This window comes from Sciurus vulgaris, assembly GCF_902686455.1.
Source record: "Sciurus vulgaris genome assembly, chromosome: 13".
NCBI lineage: Eukaryota > Metazoa > Chordata > Mammalia > Rodentia > Sciuridae > Sciurus > Sciurus vulgaris.
The window spans coordinates 14,597,207-14,620,935 of record NC_136474.1 but is presented as its reverse complement, the minus strand read 5'-3'; the positions used below and the strand labels follow the sequence as shown (position 1 = coordinate 14,620,935).

At 43.6% G+C, this 23,729-nt stretch overlaps 1 protein-coding gene across 4 annotated transcripts in view; it reads left to right on the top strand.

Annotated features, from left to right (window-relative positions):
* The window catches only part of SPIRE1 (spire type actin nucleation factor 1), a 145,916-nt gene that overhangs the window by 12,417 nt on the left and 109,770 nt on the right, over window positions 1-23,729 (top strand). For all 4 annotated transcript variants that reach the window (XM_079108850.1, XM_079108852.1, XM_079108851.1 and 1 more), the window contains exon 2: window positions 10,688-10,722. In XM_079108850.1, the coding sequence (XP_078964976.1) occupies window positions 10,688-10,722 (35 nt within the window). The remainder of the gene's footprint in view (window positions 1-10,687; window positions 10,723-23,729) is intronic.

Sequence of the window (23,729 nt, the reverse complement as noted above, 5' to 3'; positions counted from 1 at the left end):
TGCCAGGAGCCTCATGTGGTGATTCTGCCTGGGAGTCTCCTAGTTCTTGTTCTTGAAGGAAGTGATATAATGCTATAGTCTTAAGAGTGTTCTTAAATTTCATGAAAACAATATTGTAATTAGTATTGCTAAGGAAAATTGAATCTGAATTTTCGTGTTTATAAAAAAGTGTCACAGATTCCGTTATCTCAGTTCTGGTGCAGGTGTGTCAGCGCTGAGCTCCAGGGCTGATCTCCTGCCTTCGGGTGCCCCTCCCCTACACCTCCCACCTCCCACCTGCCACCTGCCCACAAAGCTCTTCTGAAGACTGAGTTCTGTGTAGCCATGACTGGCTGGCTGCAGCTGGTGCCAGATGAAACCTGTTCCCTCTCGGAGCTTTGGTATTGCCACGTTATGTAAAGTAGATGAAGGTGATGTTTGAGCTACGCTGAGAGAAGCTGTGCTGAAACTGAAGTGATTATTTTTCAGGGGAAAATACTTGACATTTAATGATGTTTATGATGTTTGTTCTATGAGACAACATTAAGGTTGTTGAACACGAAGAAAAAAACACCAATAATTAAGAACGCTTCTTTGAAAAGTTAAATTTCTAATATAGTGCCATAGAACTGGTCGGGGGGCTGTGGGACACACTTCCTCTTACATTGGGGCGGTGGAGGCGTTGAGACGTGAAGAGGGAGAATAGAATCAAGGTGTTGGTCCCACACGGTGCTCAGCCTCCATGGGCACTGCTTTCTTGTCTGGCATGCAGCCTGTAGCCATAGCCAGGAGCCAGTAAGTAGTGTGTGCTGGAGAAACTCGATGGTGGGTTTTGATCCTTGGTGTTGGGTCCAGGACTAACCTCTGGCCCCTGGGAAGGTGACGAGCTATAATAAACAAACAAGGCTTTTGATGTTTTTTAAAGTAAGAAATTTAGTTATGAAATCTAGGATGCACAGTGTAGACAGTCTTGAAAAAATAAAGCAGACATGTCACCTTTGTCACAAATCTGATTTTATAAAAATTCTAATTAGCTATACATGACAGCAGAATGCATTTCGGCTCACTGTACACAAGTGGAGCACAGCTCTTCATTTCTCTGGTTTTACACGATGCGGAATTGCACCATTCGTGCAGTCATATGCATACACAGGGTAATGATGTCTGTCTCATTCCACCATCTTTCCCACCCCCACGCCCCTTCCCTTCCCTTCCCCTCATTCCTTTCCGCCCAGCCAAAGTTCCTCCATTCTTCCCTTGCCACCTGTGCCCCACCCCCACTCCCATTATGGATCAGCATCCACGTATCAGAGAGAACTTTTGGCCTTTGGTTTTTCTGGATTGGCTTATTTTGCTTAGCATGATATTCTTCAGCTCCATCCATTTACCTGCAAATGCCATAGTTTCATTCTTTAAGGCTGAGTAATATTCAATTGTGTATATATACCACAGTTTCTTTATCCATTCATCTATTGGAGGGCATGTAGATTGGTTCCACAGTTTAGCTATTGTGAATTGAGCTGCTATAAACGATGTGACTGCATCACTGTAGTGTGCTGATTTTAAGTCCTTTGGGTATAAACCAAGGAGTGGGATAGCTGGGTCAAATGGTGATTCCATTCTAAGTTTTCTGAGGAATCTCCATACTGCTTTTCAGAGTGGTTGCGCAAATTTGCAGTCTGAACAGCAATGTTTGAGTGTACCTTTACCCCACATCCTCGCCAACACTTATTGTTGCTTGTGTTTTTTATAATTGCCATTCTGACGTACATTGGAGAAAAAGATAGCCTCTTCAACAAATGGTGCTGGGAAAACTGGAAATCTGTATGCAGCAAAGTGAAATTAAATCCCTATCTCTCATCCTGCACAAAACTCAAAGTGGATCAAGGACCTAGGAATTAGACCAGAGCTGCACCTAACAGAAGAAAAAGTAGGCCCAGATCTTCATCATGTTGGCTTAGCACCTGACTTTCTTAACAAGACTCCTAAAGTGCAAGAAATAAAATCAAGAATCAATAAACGGGATGGATTTTAAATAAAAAGCTTCTTTTCAGCAATGGAAACAATAATGTAAAGAGAGAGCCTACAGAATGGGAGAAAATCTTTACCACATGCATTTCAGATAGATCCCTAATCTCCAGGATATATAAAGAACTCAAAAAACACCAAAAAATCCCAAATAACCCAATCAATTACTGTGCTAAGGAACTGAACAGACACTTCACAGAAGAAGATACACAATTGATCAACAAATATATAAAAAAATGTTCAACACCTGTAGCAGTTAGAGAAATGCAAATCAAAACATCTGACTCTTTACCCCAAAAGTTGAAGCTGAAGGTCCTAGAGCCGCCTAGGGCAGAGCCTGTAGATGGGGGTTATTTCATCCCAGAGGAGAAGTCAGTTCTGGGCAGTGCTTGTCTGTGTGTGAATAGATGACAGAACACTTGTTCCCTGAGTGGCGTTAAAATTAGAGGTTATGTTCCTGACCAGGATCTTGGGGTCAAAGTCAGGTATCCCTAAGAGCAGCAGTGTACATCATGTCTATCATGTCTAGCAAGTCTGTAATTGTTTAAAGTAGTAAGATTATGCTCCAGGTCCTTGAAAATGTTGATTAAATGTATCATGTGTGTTGATTATTCAAAGGATTACTTTGCCCTCTCAAGTAGGTGTAAGTCTTTTTTTTTTTTAAGGTGTAATCTTAAACACAGCTTTTTTTCTTTTGCCCACAGTTATTAGTTACAACCAAGGAATAGTAAACCAAAGTAATACTTAGCAAACTTTGCTTCTAATATTTCCAAACTTTCCCCTTCTGCCAATCCTCTGCCTCACTGTTAGGCACTATTGATTCCTGTTCTTTTCCTTATTGAGTGAGGAGATATCATGGTTAGGTCAGCAGCCTGGGCACTTGGTCACAGATCTTGGATCTCTGAGGACTCATTTTATTTTTGAACTCGAGCCTCAGCTATAGCAATGAGGACTTTATACCTTTCTTCTCACGTCTGGTCTTCAGATCAGCATGTGGCATGTGTTTGATCTCTATAAAACAAGTGTGAACTAGTTGTAAGTATTGAGATATTTCACTAGTAATAATTTTGTGTCTTACCTTTTAAAAGGCCACTGTGAGTGTTTGAATGGCATGTATTTTTAGAAATGTCCAGGGAAGTTTGGATAGATACCTCTTGTCTTTTTTTTTGGGTGCTGGGGATCGAACCCAGGGCCTTGTGCTTGCAAGGCAAGCATTCTACTGACTGAGCTATCTCCCCAGCCCCCTCTTGTCTTTTTAATATGTCTTTGGCAGAAGTGTTCAGAACAGTCCCAGTGTTCATAGCATTTCCCTTAAGATGAGGATCCTTGTAAAAATGATGGTCAGAGCATCTTCATGAAGTTTTCAACTAGAGGTGTTCAGTGTTAGGAGATGGAAAAAGTCATAATAACCAGAATCTCTCAGAGTGCCGTCAGTTTTGGAAGAACACTTGCAAGGTAGGATAGGACCCCTGGGTATGCACAAACTGCACAGCCGGGGAGAAGCCACGGTGGAGACAGTGGAAAGGCAAGGGAAGGCAGAGACAGAGGAGAACTGAGGCTCCTTGCCTGCCCTGTCTTCAGAAATGTCAGTGATTTTTCTGCTTCCAGGCTAGTAATGCAGAAGTAGCAGACTCTTGGACCTTGAAGAAATTGGGTGGGGGCTGGGGCTGTTGCTCAGTGGCAGAACACCTGCCTAGCATACGTGAGGCACTGGGTTTGATCCTCAGCACCACATAAAAATAAATAAATAAAACAATGTGTTAATCTACAACTTAAAAAAGAAAGAAATTGGGTGGTCTTTGTACTTAGGGCCCAGGCATGGCGAGGGCTTAAGTTGTACCAGATCTTGGAGAGATCAGGCAGCCTGTTGATGTGTAGCTAGTGTGGAAGAGAAGAATCTTTTTGAGTCATCTCCCTAGAGAGAAGCCTTAAGTTTAGGAAGAAGTCCCCCTGGATCACACCTAAAAAGTGATGCTGAGGCCTCGCTCTGCCGTCTGTGTCCTGTGAATTGTGTGGGGAGCTGTGGCTGACGTCTCACCCAGGACTTCCTCTCTGGGGTTAGTGGAGTGTGCACGGTGTCCAGGGTTGTGTTTGTAATGGAGATGGGATGTCCTTTTGCTTTGATGGTCCATGTCTTGGTTTTCTGTAAAAAAAATCACAAAGTTGGTGACTTGAAAACAACAAAATTATTATCTTACAGTTCTGGCAATCAGAAGTCTGAAAATAAGAACCCAAATCTAGGCCTTGGCAGGCTGCGTTCCCTCTGGGTTCTAGGGAGAATCCATCTTTCCTTTTCCAGCTTCTGATGGCCTCCTGCCTTCCCTTGGGTCCTTTCCTTTTGGCTCCCGGCTGTCCTTCGCCTCTGATTCTGAGCCTTTGGGTCACCTGGGAGTGTTCCCATCTCAAGTTCCTTGATTTACTCAGGCCTGCAATGCCTTTTGCTTTGTGATGTAATGCGCTCACAGAGGCTCGGGTGAGGACTTGGACACCTTGAGGGGCGTTACTCAGCCTGCCAGTCTTTATTAGTGGGCTGATTATATTACTTGATTTCCAGGCTGCTGGTTTTAGTTTGGAGCAATAACAGATGACACCTTCTTTCCTGCCACTCTGCCTTGAGCCCTTGCTCAGCTCCAGTGTTGGACCATCTGATGTCATTACCTCGAACACTGTTCCCTGAAGAGAGGTGTGACGGTGTGTCAGGAGGCCTTGGGGAGAGGTGTAAAGCGCACAGTTGTGGGTTTTAAAGATTCAGGGGACAAGTATAAAAATGAGTTGAATTTCAGAATCTTCATAGGATAGAGCAGTTCTTTGTATTTCAAAATCTTTACCTCTTTACGTGCGGTATTCCTAAACATAAAAATTTATATTGTTTTTCGATAGAACTTTTCATCACAAGCCTTTCTGGAGCGTAACCAAGACCTTTTTGAGCCAGGCATGTTGTTGCACACCTGGAATTGCAGCAGCTCAAGATGAGGCAGCCAACTTAGGGAGCCCTGAGAAACCTTTTGAGACCCTGTCTTGAAAGAAAGAAGAAAGAGCTGTGGGACGGGGCTCAGTGGTTAAGCCCCTCTTGTGTTCCATCCCCAGCACCCCCTCCACCAAAAAAGGCGTGTTGTCACCTTGCGTGCCAGTTTTCCTTAGGTTCTGTCTGCAGGTGTCCTGCCTCTTTTGCAGGATTATGGCGTCCACAGCCACCGTTCCTGAGCCTCCATCAGGTGCCCACAGGACCCTTTGCTAGGTTTATTTTTTGATTTGATTTTCACGTCAGCCTCGTGAGGTAGGTGTTACTCCCTTTTTTGTAGACAGGAAAACCAAGAACTTTTTTGAAGTCATATCACAGCTGATAAGAGATATGCTGAGGGTCCAGTTGATAGTGTCCTCTGAGGATTGTTTTGATCATCTACCACACAGCTCGCAAGGTCGCCAAGTCTGGCTTGAACGCCAAAAGCTGTGGAGAAGAGAACACATTAGCTCAAGGGCTGTCAGGGCCACAGGAGGTTACGTTTTATTTTGTTATTCCTAATATCCTGGACCTTGATGAAATATGTAATCTTTACTTGGTTAGCAAGCATACCAAGTTCCCCTCCAGGTTTAGATTCTAAATTCTTACTGGTCTTTGAGCATCTTTACTAGTGAGGTTGTGGGACACAGAGGAAAGTGATTGATCGTTTACAGCCCAGGTGAAGGTGTCCTGCATTTGGCTCTTTCTTGTGTCAGAGGCATAACTTAGGTGACTGTTGAGTTTGACTTAATGAACACAGGTTCACCATCCTTGTTTTGATATATTAACAGGGAACTAGTTGGTGCTGCTCATGAATTCCATGTTTTGGAAGTTATAGAAGTTCAGGTGTGATGAGGCTGCAGAGGTTAACTGTTCAGAACTCTGTTTTTTCTGTAATAATGTAGCAGCTCCCAAGCATAGTTAGTATGCTTACTTCTTCTAAAAAAGTTTTTTTGTTAAAAAAAGGACAGGATATTTAAAAAAAATTTTTATGTGGTGCTGCTGAGGATTGAACCCAGTGCTTCACATGTGTTAGGCAAGTGTTCTGCTGCTGATCTTCAGCCCCAGCCCCACTATGCTTCCTTTTAATAAAAACCTCAATGTTCTTTAAGAGTGCTGCTGTCAGTCTGAGACTTCTTAGGGATGCTGTCTTGAAAACAGGGAGCATGTTCCGGGATCATTCTTTCTTCTCACCTGTTGAGTCCCTTGGCAAGTCCTATGGGCTCTGCCTCTACACTCCCTCTGAATCCTCTCCTTCCTGGCCTCATGCCTACCACCCCGGGCTTGGCTACCCCTGCACCCAGGACCATGCCTTGCCTCCTTGCTGTTTGGTGCTCTCACTCTGCCCCCTCGGTGCTTCTGCAGATGGCACCAGTGCCGACCTGGAACACACCTGGAGCAGCTCACCTGCGTCGGTCCCCCAGGAGCCTCTTCTTGTGCTCAAGTGGCACCTCATGCCCGGAGCCTCCCCACAGGTCCAGTATCCCGCTCCTCCCTTGTCCTTTCTGACCGTCTGTGTACCCATCCGCTGTCTTCTGGTTCTTCTCCAGCCTGCAGTCAGTTGTTCCCGGCTTCAAGATCTCTGTTTAAAGAGAATCTTCTCAAAGAGTCTTACCTGGCCACCGCAAGGGGCATCACTTCTCTTGTTCTTTCTCTCCCTTTTGTGTCTGTAATAGCAGTTATCACTAGTTGTGATTATTTTACTTGATGGCTTTTTTAATTCTCTTTTTTGGTCTGTGGTATTAAATGTAAACACCATGGGGCAAGGGCCATGTCCAGCTTGTTCACTACATGTCGTCAGTGCTCCTGATCATCAGTAGTACTTAGGAGGTATTTAGTTAATGGACAGTTGGGGAGCAAGCTGGCGGGAGGTATCTCTCAGTTTTGTCATGATAAACCATATGTGTTCACATGTTTGGACCTGAAGGTTGTCCAGTTTGGTCACAGAGGAAAATATTTGAGAATAATTCAGAGAATCATTTATTTGTCCTAAAAAGTTCAGGAATTCTGTGTCTCTGGGGGTATAGTTTGCCTTCTGCTTACTCAGCAGTTGAATCCTGAGGATAGTATGCTGGCATGCTAATTCAGGCATGTGGGAGGTTTCTGCTCCAGCTCTTAACTCAGAAATACTGTTCATCCACATGAAAACTTCAGGATATTTTCTGAAACTGTGCCTTATTTTGTGTCAGAGTTGTGTGGTTCCTAGGAATCTGTGGCTCCACTGAGGGAAGTGGATAAAGTGCTGAGGTATAATCCTAATGCCACTGCCCAGTGCCTACTGTGCCACTCATGGAAATGACATGTGCAGAATTGCTGAGCACATCTGCCTGAGTGTCAACACTGAAGATTTAAGATCCATGCTAGATGGGGCTGCAGTTATAGCTCAGTGGTAGAGTGCTTGCCTAGCATGTGTGAGGTACTGGGTTCAATACTCAGCACCACATAAGAATAAATAAATTAATAAAATAAACAATGGTATTGTGTTCATCTACAACTAAAAAAAAAAAATAAATGAATAAAGTACTAGAGATGATAGTGTTGTCCTGGTGAGTTATGATGGGTGTCTTATACCAGGACCTGTGTGTTTTTTAAAACCCTTCCATATCAGTTTATAGTGAGACACAGGGTGTTCTGTTTTCTGGACCGTGAGCGGGCTCATCTTGGAAAGCTTAAGAGCGGAGTCGATCTTTTAGATGAGTTAAAAAGAAGGGTTTAAAATGCAGCCCTGCCTATTCCTGTTGAGAAACACCGAGCTGAACTACTGGCTTCTTGTGCAAATTGTCCTTCTTATTAGTGTGTAAGTGCTTCTTGATAATTTGGAAATATTTTGAAAACGTGACGTTTAAATGCCACTTTACGTTGTCCCATAGTTAATCTGTCCTAAACTCAGCTTGCTTTGTATTTAATTGAAAGGTCTGCTTCACTGTGTTTATAACCCAACTCCCTGGGAAGGCCTTGCATCAGCATGGGCCGCTGCAGGTGGCACAGGTGAGCTCGTAGGATTTCTAGGTTCTGGAGGGATGCTGAGATCTGCTTGTATGCCACAGCTCCCAGTCCTTGAAGAAAGGCACAGAAGTTGTCCAGTGAAAACCCCTTGGTGCCAGACTGGAAGTTTCCAACTTGGGATGGTGTGTGAGAGTGATAGTCTCCCCATCTCCCCACAACAGCCAGCACCCCTGTGATTCCCTCTGATCCCACTGGCTCTTGGAAGTGGGAGTGGTGGAGAGGGGTGAGGCACCCCACTGGCACACAGGCAGGCGAGGGCCTGGCGGTCCTCTGGGCCTGCCACCCACTGTGTGTCGTCATGTGCAAGTCATTTGGCTCTGCAGCCTTTCGGATTACTCATCTATAAAATGAGTGAATTGGGCAAGATCATTTCCAAGGTCCTAAGCTCTGATGTCATGTGATTGGGTTTTCTGATTCCTAGGTCAGCGTCTGGGCGACGACTTGGTGGTAGACTGGTGTAGGCGGTCAGGCACTTCATACTCATGACGTTGGCACATTCTCAGGAGGGACTCACCAGCTCACGCTGGATAACCAAGGGCAGTTGCACACTCCTATAAGAATTCTTGGTATTCTTACAGGAAGGCATTTTCAGTTTCGTAAACAGGTCTTGAAAAGAATCTCTTTCATAGAATGAAATGCCCTTTTGACATTATCTTTCTTGTTCTGGTGCAAAGATGTTTTAGGCTTATTTGACCATTTCCCTGGCCTGGTCCAGAGTTGGCCAGCTCCTGAGGGGTCCTAGTCCACTGAGGGGAGTGGGCATAGGTATGCCCTTGCAGAATGTGTGCCTGGAATGGGGTGGCGTTGAGAAATGCCTCTAGTTCCAGTGGCCCACGGAGCTCTGCCCCTCCTTCCCACGCAGGCTTGTGTTTTCCTTCCCCAACAGAATTGTCCTCCCGCCTCCAGTGCATCGACTCGTTTGCTCAGTGCTTTAGTACATGCAAAATAGTTTCATGGTTTTCATTAGTACTAGCACCAGCAGCAACCCACTACCAGAAAGGTCCAGATTTCTTTGCAGTTCTCTTTACCTTAAGAATCTGTCCTGCTGAAGCTACACATCCATGGTCTTACTCTTGGAGGTTACTCTGTCCTCTGTTACAGTTTGGGGTGGCCTCTCCCTGGTGCAGGATAGGCCTTAGCAAATGTTCACAGAGAAGCAGTCTGCCCCCTTTTCTGGGCTGCTTCCATTCAACAGTACTTTGTTACATTCATTACCACTTCTGTAGGAGTTTAGTATAACTAATCTACTCAAAGCATTAATGGTTTGGCAATCAGCTGTGTATGAATATGTAAATAAATAAAGTCTAGTGATACACAGAATCACATACTAATAATTTTATAAAACAAATACATAAATGTCATATTTAGCAAACCCTACTAAAAGCCTCGTTTATTTAGCTCATTATATAGTCACATAGTCTTTAATTGCTTATTGCATATATGTATGTTTTAATTCACAAGACCTAGGGTCCCTTGTTTTCTGACTCACCTGCAGCTGGTGTTTTTTTTTTTTTTTTTTTGCAGTACTGGGGATTGAACCCAGGGCCTTGTGCTTGTGAGGCAAGCACTCTACCAACTAAGCTATACCCCCAGCCCTGCAGCTGGTGTTTTTATATCAGGGTCACTAGTGATGGGAATTATGGGCTCCTCTCAGTTTTTGTTTTGAGAGCTGGGTGGCCTGTGAAATCATGGCTCATGATCTTCCTTTGGTGGTGCCATCATAGACTCTCAGGCATGTGAATTCATTAAGCATGAAAAAATGAAGCCCCAAGACAGAGGGGACCATTGTCATGGAGTAGGCTGGGTGAGGCGCGGGTGGGGAAGGAGTGGAGTTAGTGGGGGCACGTGGAAGGCGAAGAGCAGCGCCAGCAAATGACAGGTGACCTTGGGAGGATGAAGTTTGAGCCATTAAATTTTCCAGTGCCCAACATGAAGGCATTGCCTGTTCTTGTTGAAATGACTTGATGCATGGTCCTCCTTTAGAATAGCTGCTTTTATTTTTAGTGTTTTCACCACCCACATTGATAGAAATGTATGGCCACATGTGTTCCTTGGCTCATGTGTCTGTGGTGACAGATGACACCATGTTGGTATAGTCAGGTCCTGTGCAATGCTGGTTATTCTTTAGGTGCTCCTCTGTTGAAAGAATTACTAAATTCATGATGTGCTATATAATCATATATTAAAGAAGAAAAACCACATATGTTAAAGAAAACATGAATTTGAAACGTTTCTGCTTACATTGAAGTGATCATTGTACCTTTAAAATAAAAATATATTGGGGGAAAAGCCCAAGAATCTTTAAAGGTTTCTTAAGGTATGTTTAAAATATGTTTAAAATATTTTAAGATATTTAAAAAAGAAAGCAGAATTTGAAAGCATTTTTCTTTTTCTTTTTGACTAATTGGTATGAATGCATATTAAATATGTGTATGTTTTATATATTATTACAATTAAGCATATTCTCTCATCTTTTTCTTTATTGTTTTCTCATGGGCCCATTTAAGCTTGACTATTCGAGCAAGATCTAGAAAATTGGTCATTCTGGCACTTTTCATTTCCATAGATATTTTTATAGATATAATGAAGTCATGGTCAGAGTAGCTCATATATTCATCAATGATTTAAAAATCTAAAATGCTTTGAAAGTAACTTTTTGCATTTTTATTACAGGTAAATTGGGAAATTCACATTGTACAGAAACAGAGGTAAGAGACGCTCAAGTATTTTGAGTAAAGCTACTTTGCTGTCCTGTTTTGACTTAGTACTGAACTGTCATTGCTGTTCTTGTTTTTCTCTTCAGAATATATTGGGAACAGGTATAAACCGTGTATACTAAAGAATAAAAAGTGAGGAGAAATTAGTTACCTTGTCTACATGTTTATCATGTCAGGGTGTATTATAAAGAGTAACTTAATTTTAGTTTAAAATTGTTTTTGTCATATTATTTGTGGGATTGAGTTAGTTAAGATCCAGATCTCTGAATAAAAATTAGCTTAAGTTTCAGTTTTGTAAACAGGTCTTGAAAAGAATCTCTTTCATAGAATGAAATGCCCTTTTGACATTATCTTTCTTGTTATGTTCTGGTGCAAAGATGTTTTAGGCTTATTTGACCATTTCCCTGGGTTATTTTTTAATAACCCAGTCTAGTGCGTTGTGATAAAAACATCACTTAAACGTGTTGGACTCTGTGGGGCTGAGTGTAGGAACAAATAGGGACTCAGAAACAGTGTTCTAGTAAGAGTAATGAGAAGTCAAATGCTGCATTGTTCACACAGGTAGACGGATTACTTTCTAATCATTTAAATAATGTTCAGAACTGTGGTTGTGAAGTTTGAGGTGTTTCCGTGTGTCCCTGGGATGCCGGGCTGCACTGCAGCACTGGGACTGCACCATGTGACACTCTTTTCACCCTCATGGGGTGCAGCGTCAGGTACTTGTTATGGGGATGCATAAATAAAGGATTTAAGAAATGGTATTTTTCATTTTATAATGCCTCTGCATATTGCTGTAGGTTTTAGTAAATTTTAACTTAAGCAAAATGCAAGCTTCCCAAGGGATTATATTATGTAATAAAAAGCAAAAATGATTTTTGTATTTTCAACTTTGAAATAACTTGAGATCATTTATTTTTTCCAAATTAGTTCTTAAAATAGGTAACTTAGTGTTTTTATATTGCTAGGGTTTTTGAGGCACCATTCAGTGTAAGGAGTGGGACTGGACTTGAGTCAGGATGGAGGTTTTATCTGGTTTCTAGGCATGCGTCTTTCTAGCTGTACCATTTTGAGCAAGCCGTTTTTTCTCTCAGAATTTTGTGTCTCTTACCTGTAAAATGTTAATGACAGTCCCTAGTTACTTCCTAGGGTTGTGGAGTTCAAGAGAGCGCGTTGTGGTCTTACATGTACACATGCTTCGTAAGCCTGAGGGCACTGTCACAGCGAAGACCATGGAGCTCCTGGCCCTCCTCAGCTCTTGGTGATGAGGTGTGGCGCCCCCGAGCCAGGCACCGTCCCTGGCACCGTCCCTGGTCTCCCGCGCCATGTTACATTGCCACAGGATCAGCTGGCTGTAACGATGATGCCTTTGCACAGGAGCATCCACTCTTCTTGGCTCCTAATTGGTAGCCCTCTTCCTGTGATCCATAAATTAGGTCACCAGAAGGATTTTTTAAAAATTCACTAAGCAGAATTTTTAAAATAACTGTTTGAAGGGGGCAAATTATAGGAAAATGAAAAGTTCAGTCTGGTTTAAAAAGTAGGTTCTGGGTAACTTTGTAGTGGTGACAGTTACCTCTGGAGAGGAGATTGAGATTGTGGATGGCTGTATTGTGTGAATTTTTTTAAAAAAAGCTGAATGCCTCTGTATATTACTTTGATAATTAAAATACTCACAAGGAGGAGTGGCAAGGCAGTAGGAACTACATTTTTAAGAAGTTTGGGAACCTGAGAGGAGACAGTGCAAGGGGGAGTTTTGTGTTCTTGGGTTGGTTTTAGGTTAGGGAAGATGTGCCTTTGGTGGTCAGGGGAGGTGGGCCAGGAGATGGTGAGACTGAGGTCCAGGTGGAGCCGAGTACCTGACCAAACAGCCCCCAGAGTGGGTAGGAGGAGCGGGAGCAGGACCAGGGGTCCCTGAGGCCCTTTCTGGGAATCTGCAGGGTTAGAACCACTTTCAGAGTACTCCTAGGACATTGTTTGCCTTTCTTCTTCCCTCTCTCGAGAGCGTGCCATGGGTTTTCAGTGACTATGATTTGGGGTGGCCGTGGTGGCTGCGCTGGCTGTGCTGGCTACAGGAGCAGACCCGAGGCCCCCTTGCCTGCTGTCAGCCCAGCATCAGAGAGTTTTGCAAAAATGTAGAACAGTATAGCCCTTTTTGGTTTTTTGGAAAATATAGTTTTTTAAAAAGTGAAAATTATTTATATTAATATGTTGTGGGGTTTAAATGAACTGATGATATTTTTAAAAATTGTTTTGATTTCTAACACAGCAAAGGTTGGTAGATCATAACCTGCATGAACAGAAGCTCTCTGGAGTCCTTGGTGATTCTTGTAGAGCATAAAGGGTTTCTAGGACTGGGGCTGTGGTTCAGTGGTAGAGCACTCGCTGAGCATGTGTGAGCACTGGGTTCGATTCTTAGCCCTGCATATAAATAAATAAAAATAAAGGTCCGTCAACAACTGAAAAATATATTTAAAAAAGTGCTTTTAAAACCAAAAGGTATGACAGCTGCTGGGTAATGTGCCCTTGCAGAGGGTCTCCTCCTGAGGAACAGGAATGTGGGAGCAGAGAGGGAACCAACCCTTCCTGCGGCCAGGAGAGCCAGGATGCGTCCTGCAAATTCTGGCCAGTGGCCTCTGCCCTGAGGCACTGCAGGGCCCTCGGGGCTCCCAAGTTGTTTTCTAGTGAGGAAAGAGGTGCAGCTGCTGTGCACGCGGCAGGCTTGCTGTTGGAGGGTGGCCGGGCCCTTGAGTTCCTCCTGGTGGCAAGCGGAGCCGAGGGCGGAGCCCCAGCCAGCCGGCCTAGAAGTCAGCAGCCCTGACTGCTCTTTGGGGAAGGGGATTTCCTGGAGGCAGAGAAGGGCCTGCTCTTTGAGCAACCCGCTGGTGAAACCGAATCCCTGTATCTCTCTGGGGCTTTAGGACCCTCATCAAGACAGCATAGTTGAAATGGACGACTCAATTCAAGTGTCCAACTGTGTTTTAGTAGTTTTTGTGGTACATAAAAATAATGTTAGGAATTATTTCTAGTTTTACTTAAAATTCACTTTTTAATATTTTTCCCACATTCGTAGAAGCCAAAGTAAAATTTGAGTTTAGAGAAAGCAAGGAGACTACACAAGCACTTAGTTAACTTCACAAGATGTTTTGCTTTAAGATTAGCTAATGTTTATTGAAATCAAGCATTTTGCCACATTTGTCATGGTTTGGATTTTTTTTGGCGGTACTGGGGATGGAACCCAGGGCCTTGTGTGTGCTTGGCTGGTGGTGGCAGTGAGGGGTGCTCTGCCACAGAGCCACACCCCAGCCCACTGGAGGAATGTTTTAGCGCACTGGATTATACTCTCATTTTCCAGTATTTGAACTTGTAAAGGAAACTCTTTCATATGACTTCTTTTTAAGGACATATTTCCTTTTTATTTATTTATTTATTTAATTTTTTTCTGTGCAGGAGATTGAACCCAGGGCCCAAGCACTCTACCAACTGCACTATATCCCCAGCCTGACATATTCCCTTTAAACATTTTTTTAATAAGCAATTAAATTTTTCCCCATTCCCCCATTTTTACATACAGTGAAATTCACTCCTTTTAGTCTTATGGTGTTGGCAAGTGCATTCAGTTGTTGACCGTCCTCAAAATCAAGTTCCATCATCCCCACATATCCCCCTAAGAGTCCCCAGTTCTCTTTCTCCAAGCCTCTGGTGACCTCTGATGTGCCTGCTGTCCTTGCCACTCTGAGGAGGACGTGTGATTTGAATAGTGGCCCTTGTTCCTCCCTCCCTGCAGTCGTGCACAGCGCAGGCTGGTGACTTATAAACTGGAGTGACTGACCTGTACTTGGCCTGCCTGCCAGGGAAGCAGTTCTGACCCAGAGTAGGGGCAGCTCTTATCCCCAGTGTGCAAGTTTTTCCTTCTGCCATTATTTAAATAGTTTTATGGATCATAAACTCTGAAGAAAAATTGTAGAGTACTAAAGATGTAACTTATTTGAATTTTCAAGTATTTTAACTGAGACTTTTGTTGTTTTTTAAAAAATTTTCCAGATTTCATTACACACCTGTCTTCCATTAGCCACCACTAATTATGTAGCATTCAGAGGCCTTTCCCTTTAATAGGAAAGAAGGTTAAATGAATAACTAGAACAACCCTGCTGTTCCCTTGGTAGATTAGCTATATTTTAAGTGGAATAGGTTAACGTATTACATAAAGTTAAATTAACTTTTATCATTACTGTAATCTTGATAGAGCTGATTTAAGTGAACTTTCAATAGAACTGAGTTTAATCTGTTTCATAGCAGAAAAATTTAAACTTTACAGTAGGAAACTATTTAAAAAATTTATGCTTATATCTTAAAAGTAGAGTTTATATATGCTATGCATAAGTATTTTGTTTCATTTTTACATGCATCTTTAAAAAATACTTTAGATCTTTCTCTATGGTAGGCACTGTTAGAAACATTCTTGTGACAAATTTATGAGATGGGCACTGTTATTATTTTAAAGAGGAGAGCTAAGGTATGGAGAGGCTAAGTGAGTTGCAGAACCACTCTTGTCTTCTCCTGCTTTCCTTTGCCCAGCCTGTGTGTATGTGTGTGTGTGCAGCGTGGGCATCTGCATTGTGCTGGTAGTTAGGGCTCTGATTGGAGCACTGTGTGGCCTGCATTTCCTCACCCTGTGTGTGCCTTGGCCAAGGACATGCTCTTGCTCCATGTAATCAACCAGAGAAGGCATAGTGCAGTCTGTTGGCCTTTAGCTCACAGGTTAGGTGGGTACGGATTTGTGCAGTGCGCTGCTTCTGAGTTACTCAAGAATGATTCAAGAACTGTCCTGTATATTAGAATCTCCTGGGAAGTTGGACCTAGAATTGATCTGCTTTGGGGAAAACCCAGATATCTTGGGAATGAGCCAAGAAATACATCAGAGGTAGTGTCTGGGACTTACTCCATTCTGGTTGTGGATAGTTTTTATCCCAAACTGGATTATATGAATTATTTTGGTTTCCTGAACAGCCTAAAGGTAGCACATGGGAGTTGCTGCTTTGATGCAGAATATGACATTTTTTTTTTTTTTTAATATGACGTTTTAAAATGTCCACTTTGTCTCTGACTTGATTTGCCCATTGCACTCTGGCCTCCATACATACTGTTTCTTTTGACACTGGATCACCCTTAGTTTTATAAGCAGCTGAAAAATCAAACCTGAAAGAAGTGCATGATATTTTTTTGTAAAATATCTGCGTGTGCACAACTTGAGCTGCTTGGATAAGGCTTTTATGTGACTTTTTTCTGGTACTAGGAATTGAACCCAGGGGCACTTAACCACTGAACCACATCCCCAGCCCTTTTTATGTTTTATTTAGAGACAGAGTCTCACTGAGTTATATAGAAACTTATTAAGTCATTGAGGCTGGCTTTGAACTCATGATCCTCTTGCTTAAGCCTCCTGAGCTGCTGGGATGACAGGCATGGGTCATACTATGACTGTTAAAATAATATTTGATACAAAATAAATCTTGGAATAGTTAGCAGAAACAAAGGGAGAATTGCTATTGAGTCTGCTCTTTTTAGCACAAGGCTTTGTTTGTCTTAAATTAAGTTGAACAGTTGATAAATGGAATTGCACTACAAGAAGTTAAAACGATGATATGCCTTATCCAAAAAGATTAGAAAAATAAACTCTGTAAACTCCTGGTAACAACATCACATTCTCCATTCTGCTTGGTCTGCAGGCTAAGAGGAGTGGGAGGGAATGCTCACATTCTACTTCCTGTTTTTTTTTTTTTAAATGAAAACCCCCAGGTGTGCTAGCATTCATATGGCCATTTGGTTGATGTTAACTTGTATCATCAGGAAATTGGTGTGTGTTTCCTCAGACGAAATTGCATTTATATGTCAGTTGCCACTTCTGATTGTCCTTTCTCTATGAGCGTTCTCATAGATTGGTAGAGGGGTACTGGTGTGCTAAATAGACAGTCTTCTCAGATTTCCTGTAGACACAGACGGGCATTGTGATAGTGACCTGGAACACTTGGAATCTACCCTCCCCTCCCCAACCCAGACAGTGTTCACTACTGCAGTGGCCTATCTGGGTGACAGTGGTCGGAGATAGATGTCTGTGTCAGGGTGTAAACAAAGACAGTGGGGTCATATCTTGGTGCCAGCTGGGAGGCAGTAGTGGGGAAAGATCACCTGCAGCAGGTATGCTCTTCCCAAAGGAAGGAGCGTGGGTATTTGTTTGGCAAGCCTGCATGTGTGCACACAGGAAAGCACATTGGGGGACCACATTTCTGAGCATGCTCAGTTCGAGGTTACAATTCAGGAACGTAAATGTGGCAGAGGTTCCTGGACTTGCACAGCTCAGTGACAGGGAGCACATGGTCACATGGAAGGATGGCGGACGGGAGCACTCCAGGCATGTTGTCCGTGGGTCCCAGAAAGAAAAGTGGGAGTGCTCCAGTGATCCGGACTGGTCCTGAAGGTGTCCTCCAGGAGCTTCGACTGAAATGAAAAGAAAGGACAGTCTTACCAAGGGAAGCAACTTTGCCCAAAGGTGCCTGCCTGCCTCAGTGGCCAGTGGGAGACCTGATGTGACCACATTATTCAGTTTATACAAGTAGTGTTTTTTTGTATGACTTTTACTATATCCCAGACAGAGGATAATCGTGTATCTGTTTTTGGCAAAGGATCTCAGAATAACCAAAAATGTTTATCTATAAGTGAACATTTTGTAATCACTCATAATTATTATACAGTAAATGGAAGTTTCTCTTACAGGTAACTTAAACACCTCTCAGTATTTGGTTAAGGGAGTAGAACATTTTCTTAATAATTTGCCCTATTAGGGGGCCATATCATCTTATCTTGATGAAAAGTTAAAATGTGTTTAACACGGCTGGGATTGTGGCTCAGTGGTAGAGTGTTTGCCTAGCACGTGTGAGGCACTGGGTTCGATTCTCAGCACCACATAAAAATAAAGGTATTGTGTCGATCTACAACTAAATGTATTTAAAAAAATGTGTTTAATAACATTAAACTTGAGGGTTTTTTACCACACACAATGCAATGACAGGACCAGATTTCTGTTTCTTTTTTCAAAATACCTTTATTCATTCGTAGAGTTGTAAAAACTAAAACAGCACCGAAAGGTAAAGGAAGACAGTAGAAATGACTGTTCACACTGGCACTCGGGGCAATAGCTGTTTAGAGTATTCTCTCAGACCTCTCTTCCCATGTGTATGATGGCGATATGTTAAATTGAGCCGGATCAGGTGCCACTCTCAGGGTTTTTTGCATAAAAAGACAAACTTGGCTTCAAGCAGCCAACTAGTCTGAGAGAAAGGCCTAGATACATAAGGGAGCTTTCTAGGCAGAGGACACTGCTGTGGGCACAGCGGGTAAGCCGTGCTGTTCTGAGAGCATCGGGATGTGAGGGGGGTTGTGGAAGAAGCAGGGAGGACCAGCTGATGTGAGGTCCTGCCGCTCATGCTAAGACGGGACATCACTCTTCAGTGTAAGAGCCTTTCTGCCTGAGGTCATCTGGGTCACTCTTTTGATGCCTACTCTTTATGTTGTTTGCCTGTGTTCTTTTGGGGGGTATTTACGTATTCACATATCATCAGTTTATGCATTATGTTTGAATTGTTACTGTGATCACACAAGTGCAGTTTTAAGTTACAGCTGACTCATGGAAAGGTCACAGCTCACCTAGTAGGGGCAGGAATGCACTGATGACCTAGGGAGTGGCAGCCTGTGCTGGGGAGATCATTCTCGGATGGACTGGAGAGTGAGAGATGGACAGGTCAGCTACCTGGAGACTGACCAAGAGTGGCTGCTGCTGGACACAGCGTTTCTTGGTGTCTTCCCTCAGTCTGGTAGAGATTTTATGCATTTAGCAAATGCCATAAAATAGAGCTTAAAAAATGCCATTGTCGGTACAATTAGATAATTTACTTGAGATTGTAACCTAATTTTTTTGATGATGGTATTTCTTAATTTTTTATCAACTGTATAAAGATGTAACTTGAAAGCCATACAAGTTATCCATTTAACCAAAAAGCAATATCAAGGATCTCTACAGAACTGTTTAGCTATTGCTGCAGTCAACTTTAGACTTTCTTCTCCCCTTAGGAGATTCCCAGCATCCTGTGCCTTCCCTTTCCAGCCCCACCCACAGAGCTTACTCTGTGTCTCTGCAGATTTGCCGGTGCTGGACGTTTCATGTAGGAGGCTGGACACTTCACATAGCATGTGGTCTTCCCGTCCGTCGCTGTCTCTTGGCAGTGTGCTCAGTGCCCCCCACGTGAGAGGGTGTGTTGGTATCTGGTACCATTTGATTGCTGGATATGCCATGGTATTGCTGACAGCACTTTTTTTACCCATATATCTATTGATGGAATTCGATTTGTTCCCACTGTTTAGCCGTTCTGAGCGATGCTGTTAGACACAAGGTTTTGTGTTGACTCGTGTTTTCTTTACTCTTGGGTGTACATGTAGGAGAGTATTTTCTGGTTAAACATGGAACTCCATGTTTTACTTTTTCAGGCTGCTCCAAGACCGTTTTCCAAAGTACCTCTATCCCCTGATCCTACCAGCAGTGTGGGTACTGGTCTCTCACATCCTTGTCCACCCATTATTATCTGATACTTTGATTCCAGCCATCCTGGAGGGTATGAAATGGTATGTCATGTAGTTTCATTTTACATTTCTCAGGGTGGTAAATGAGGTTGGGCATGTTTTCGTGTGCTTTATTGACTGTTCATGTATCTTCTTTGTAAAAATATCTATTCAAATTCTTTGCCTATTTTTGCAATAGGGTTATTTCTCTTTTTATTATTGAGTTGTAAGAATTCTTCACATTGTGGAAACAAGCCCTTGTAAGATCTGTAATTTGTAAATATTTTCTCCCAGTCTGTGGGTTTTCCTTCTGCCTTCTTGATGATGTCCATGGAAGCCCTGGGTTTTAACGTTGGTGAGTCAGGGTTTCAGCTTCTTCTGTTGTTGCTCACTGTCTGGTGTCATGTCTTTGAGTCCATTGCCTCATGGAAGACCATGAAGGTCTATGTGGCAGCAGGAGCCTGCAGCTTCCCCTCATGTTCTCACAGCAGAGAGGACCAGGGTACAGATGCTGGAGGTGCGGAGGGGTGCGCTCCCTTTTGATCCTGCAGACGGGTATTCTGGAAATAGGTCTCAGTTAAGACTGGAATAGACCTGAGCTACTCCTCTTTGGTGGAGCACAGAGCTGTTCAGGGATAGAAAAGACATCGTGCCAGCACTTCCTGCCGTGGCGATGGCAAGAGGAAATGAGTGGAAAAATGTGAGACCAACTTCATTACTTGAATCTGGCATGCTGGTATCCTGGTCATAGGAGAACCACCACCCAAACGTGGATTTCTGTGGTATAAGTCACACTCCCGCCTGGCCAACTGCAGCCTAATTAGTTAACTTGCAGGATCCCTGAAGATTTGCCAGTTTGGCTCTTGATGAGTCAGTATGAACTCTGTTGCATACTGTCTGCTCCTTTCCTTGAAGTAGTTCTGTATCACAGACCTGAAAACTGATGCTCATTTTCAGTTTTGCTTGTTTTCAGTTCATGACCTTTTGGAGCCTCTATTTCTTGTCTAACCTGCACATATTACCACCTATTCCTTGGCTGCTGTAAGGATTTGAGATTAGATTAAAAAAAGAACTAATGTCGTTGTCTATGACAATGAACTAATGACATTGGTTCTAATGTCATTGTCTTGACTTAAAACCTTGTCACAGAGGAACTCAGTTACCAGAGCACATACCTATTTTATGCAGGGGTGGGAGTAGGTATTGCAGTTAACTGTCTCGAGAGCAGTTGAACAATATGTCATACATCTTACGTGGGTTTAATCTAGTAATTCTAGGGCCTTTTCCAAAGAAAATAACTACAAATATGTGCAAAAATGTAGCGGGAAGACATTTATTCACAGCACTGTTGTAACAGAGGAAAGTTAGAATCTGCCTCAATGTCCTAAATGTGGTACAGCAGCAGTCAGTGTTTTTAAAAACAAATAGAGAGCTGGGGATATAGCTCAGTTGGTAGAGTGCTTGCTTTGCGAGTACAAGGCCCTGGGTTCAATCCCCAGCACCGCCAAAAAAAAAAAAAAAAAAAAAAAAAAGCAAATGGAAAGAACAGCATTGGTTATGTGGAAAGATGGTCCATTGCAGTACAAAGCAGTTTACAAAATAGTAGGTACTGAAAGATCCACTCTTAAAAACAGAGCATACAGAGGGTGTGAGCTCCAGGGCATGTGAGGTGATCGTGGTCACAGCAGCGATTGCCTCTGAGACAATACCACATATTCTTTTAGCTTGCTTGTGTCTCTCTGCACTTCATAGTGAACGTGTTTTGCTTTTGTAATGAGAAAGCCCTGAAAGAGGCCTGGAGGGGCGTGTCTGTGCACGCGCCTCTGTGCACCTCCCGGGGGGGTTGACAGGCCTGGTGAGGGAGGCTTGCACTGCTCTCCCTCATGGGCCAGGAGTGACTGCTGCATGCTGCTGTGTCCCAGGACTCTGCTAGATGAGGGCATGGGAGGCCTAAGGGGCCTGTCTGCAGTTCAAGAACTATAGTTTAGTTGATTTCCTTAAAATTGGGTCTCTGTAGAGATCTCCATCATTTTCAGCTGGGAGATAAAATTAAAAAAGGGTTGCGATGGAAAGCAGCTTTAAAGCGAAACATGAAAGGTAAGGGAAGTTCAGAAGTTGCAGTTAAACCTTCCCGTGAGTGGTGGAATGAGAGGTCAGAGTGTGAGGGAGTGCACGCACCTTGAGGCTGCCACGGGGCCCTCAGCAGCTGAAGCCAGGAAGCTTGCTTACTCTTGTGTGAATCTAGTAGAGCGGGAGCTTCAGATCCAGTGTTGAATAGCGCATGGCTTCCCAGCTAATGAATATACTCTCTGAAGTTTGCTTACCTTGAGCTAAGTAAAAAGCAAATTTCATGTCTCAACAAAATTACCTTTTATTCTGTTGTTCAGCAGGTGTGAGGGTAAGGCAGCTTTTTAATTATGTGTGTAGTACTAATAAAAGGGAACGTTAGCATATCTAAGTGTACAAATCAGGTAATTAAAGGGAGAAAATAATCTGCTGGCTTTAGGTAGGTGAGCAGCCCTAGATGGCTGGTCAGACCCTACCCTCTTCTCTCCTTTCTCCCTTCCCATCTCCCTTTGTCTCTCCCCCTTTCCTTCTCCCTCTTCTTTCTTTTCCTTCTCCCTCTTCTTTCTTTTCCTTCTTTCTGCAAAGAGAGCTTCCTTTCTTTGAGGAGAGCATACCTGCTGCTAGGCTTTGAGGTTTGTCAGTGAACAAAACTGACCACACCTCTGCTTGCCTGTGGTTCACGTGCTAGTGTTATAGGTAACACAGACCAATGTCTGTTAAGTATGGTATGGCACGAGGTGCTGTAAAGAAGAGTAAAAGATCAAGGAATGGAGCATGACTGGGCAGGGTGGAGTAGAAGAGAGGGTCCCATGGATTCTGCTTTTCAGTTTTGTTTGAGAAGGGGAGGCCTCTTTTTGAGGGAGTAAGACAGGCAGAAGAAACAGCAAGTGCCATAGGCATATGGTGGAGGGTGTCTGGGTGGCTCAAGGAGGAGGGCAATGTGGCCGGGAGGCAGCAGGTCTGCAGTTAGTGCTCACCTGAGTGAGCTTGGGGACCTCCGGAGGTCTCTCTCACCCAGGAACAAGTCAACCAGCGAGCCATCTCCTGTGTCAGCAGCTGGTGATCGAGAGGGACTGTGGCTGCATTTCAGAGCCCTGCCCGGCCGTCAGTTTCTTATCTGGGGGTTAGTTGGTCCTCCACTGGGGTCTGCTAGCAGATGAGTAAGGTGCTAAAAGTTTGCTTTTTAAAACTTGTGGTAAGAAACACCTGGTACTTACCATCTTAACCCTTTTAAATGTCCTTTTTGTTGGTGTTGAGTACAGCCAGGATGCTGTGCCACAAAACTCCACAACTCTCATTTGGCAGACCTGAAGCTTTCTGCCCTTCTCCCTGTGCCCTACCCTGGCAGCAGCCACTTGTGCTGCCTCCGGTGGGCCACTCCAGGTGATTTCCGAGTGATCTCGTGCGGCATTGTCCTTCACCACTGTTGGTTTCACTTGGGTCCCTCCTTGCTGCAGCCCGGGGCCCAGCTCCTTCCTTTTGAAGGCTGAGTCCTAATCCTTCTGTGTGTATATGCTGCACTGTGTTTACCCACTCACCTGTGATGGACGATGACTTGCTTCCATTTCTTGTGAATAATGCTTCTGTGAACTTGGGTGTGCACTCTCCCACTAGAGAGCTGAGAACTGAGTGACCTGACCTGACCCGAGGTCTTCCCCTCCCTCACGAGCATGTGTGCAGACTTTGTGTTTATTTCCTGCTCTTTCTGACACGCACACTGCCTGGCACAGAGTTGGGCATGCGCACATATGAAGAAGTAAGTGGCATAAGAAAACATGGAGTGGCAAACCCTGGAGGCCATCTTGTGGTTTACATTGTGTCAGCTCACATCGTATCTTAAGGCAGGATTCTTTACTATTTAGGGGTCACTGACCTCATAGAAAATTTGATGAAAAATATGGAACTTGTGCAGAAAAGCAAAACATAGTTTTACCTACAGCTGCAGTGGTTCTTCAGTTCCTGACATCCATGGAAAGGCATCCTGCGTCACTGGGGTATGGACTCCTCTCACTCTGCTGGTGGCGTGGCGTGCTCTTCCTGCAGCCGTGCTAGAGATGTGGATCCTGTCCTGTGCAGCGCTGTGGCCTTGCAGCTCTGGGTTCTTCTCCTGCCTTACACAGTAGCCTGGATTGGAGTCTTCTCAGCCTGGTCCCTATATCCTGCTGATTTTGGATACAGAAACTGGAAAATCGTGGCTTGAGAGCTTTTACTGTTGTATTTTCCTGTTTAGCTTGTGGTCTACAGAGTCATGGTTGTCTTACTGTGTGACTGTGTCTCAAAGATATTTTAAAAATTTCCTCTTCCATTTTTTAGATTGTGTT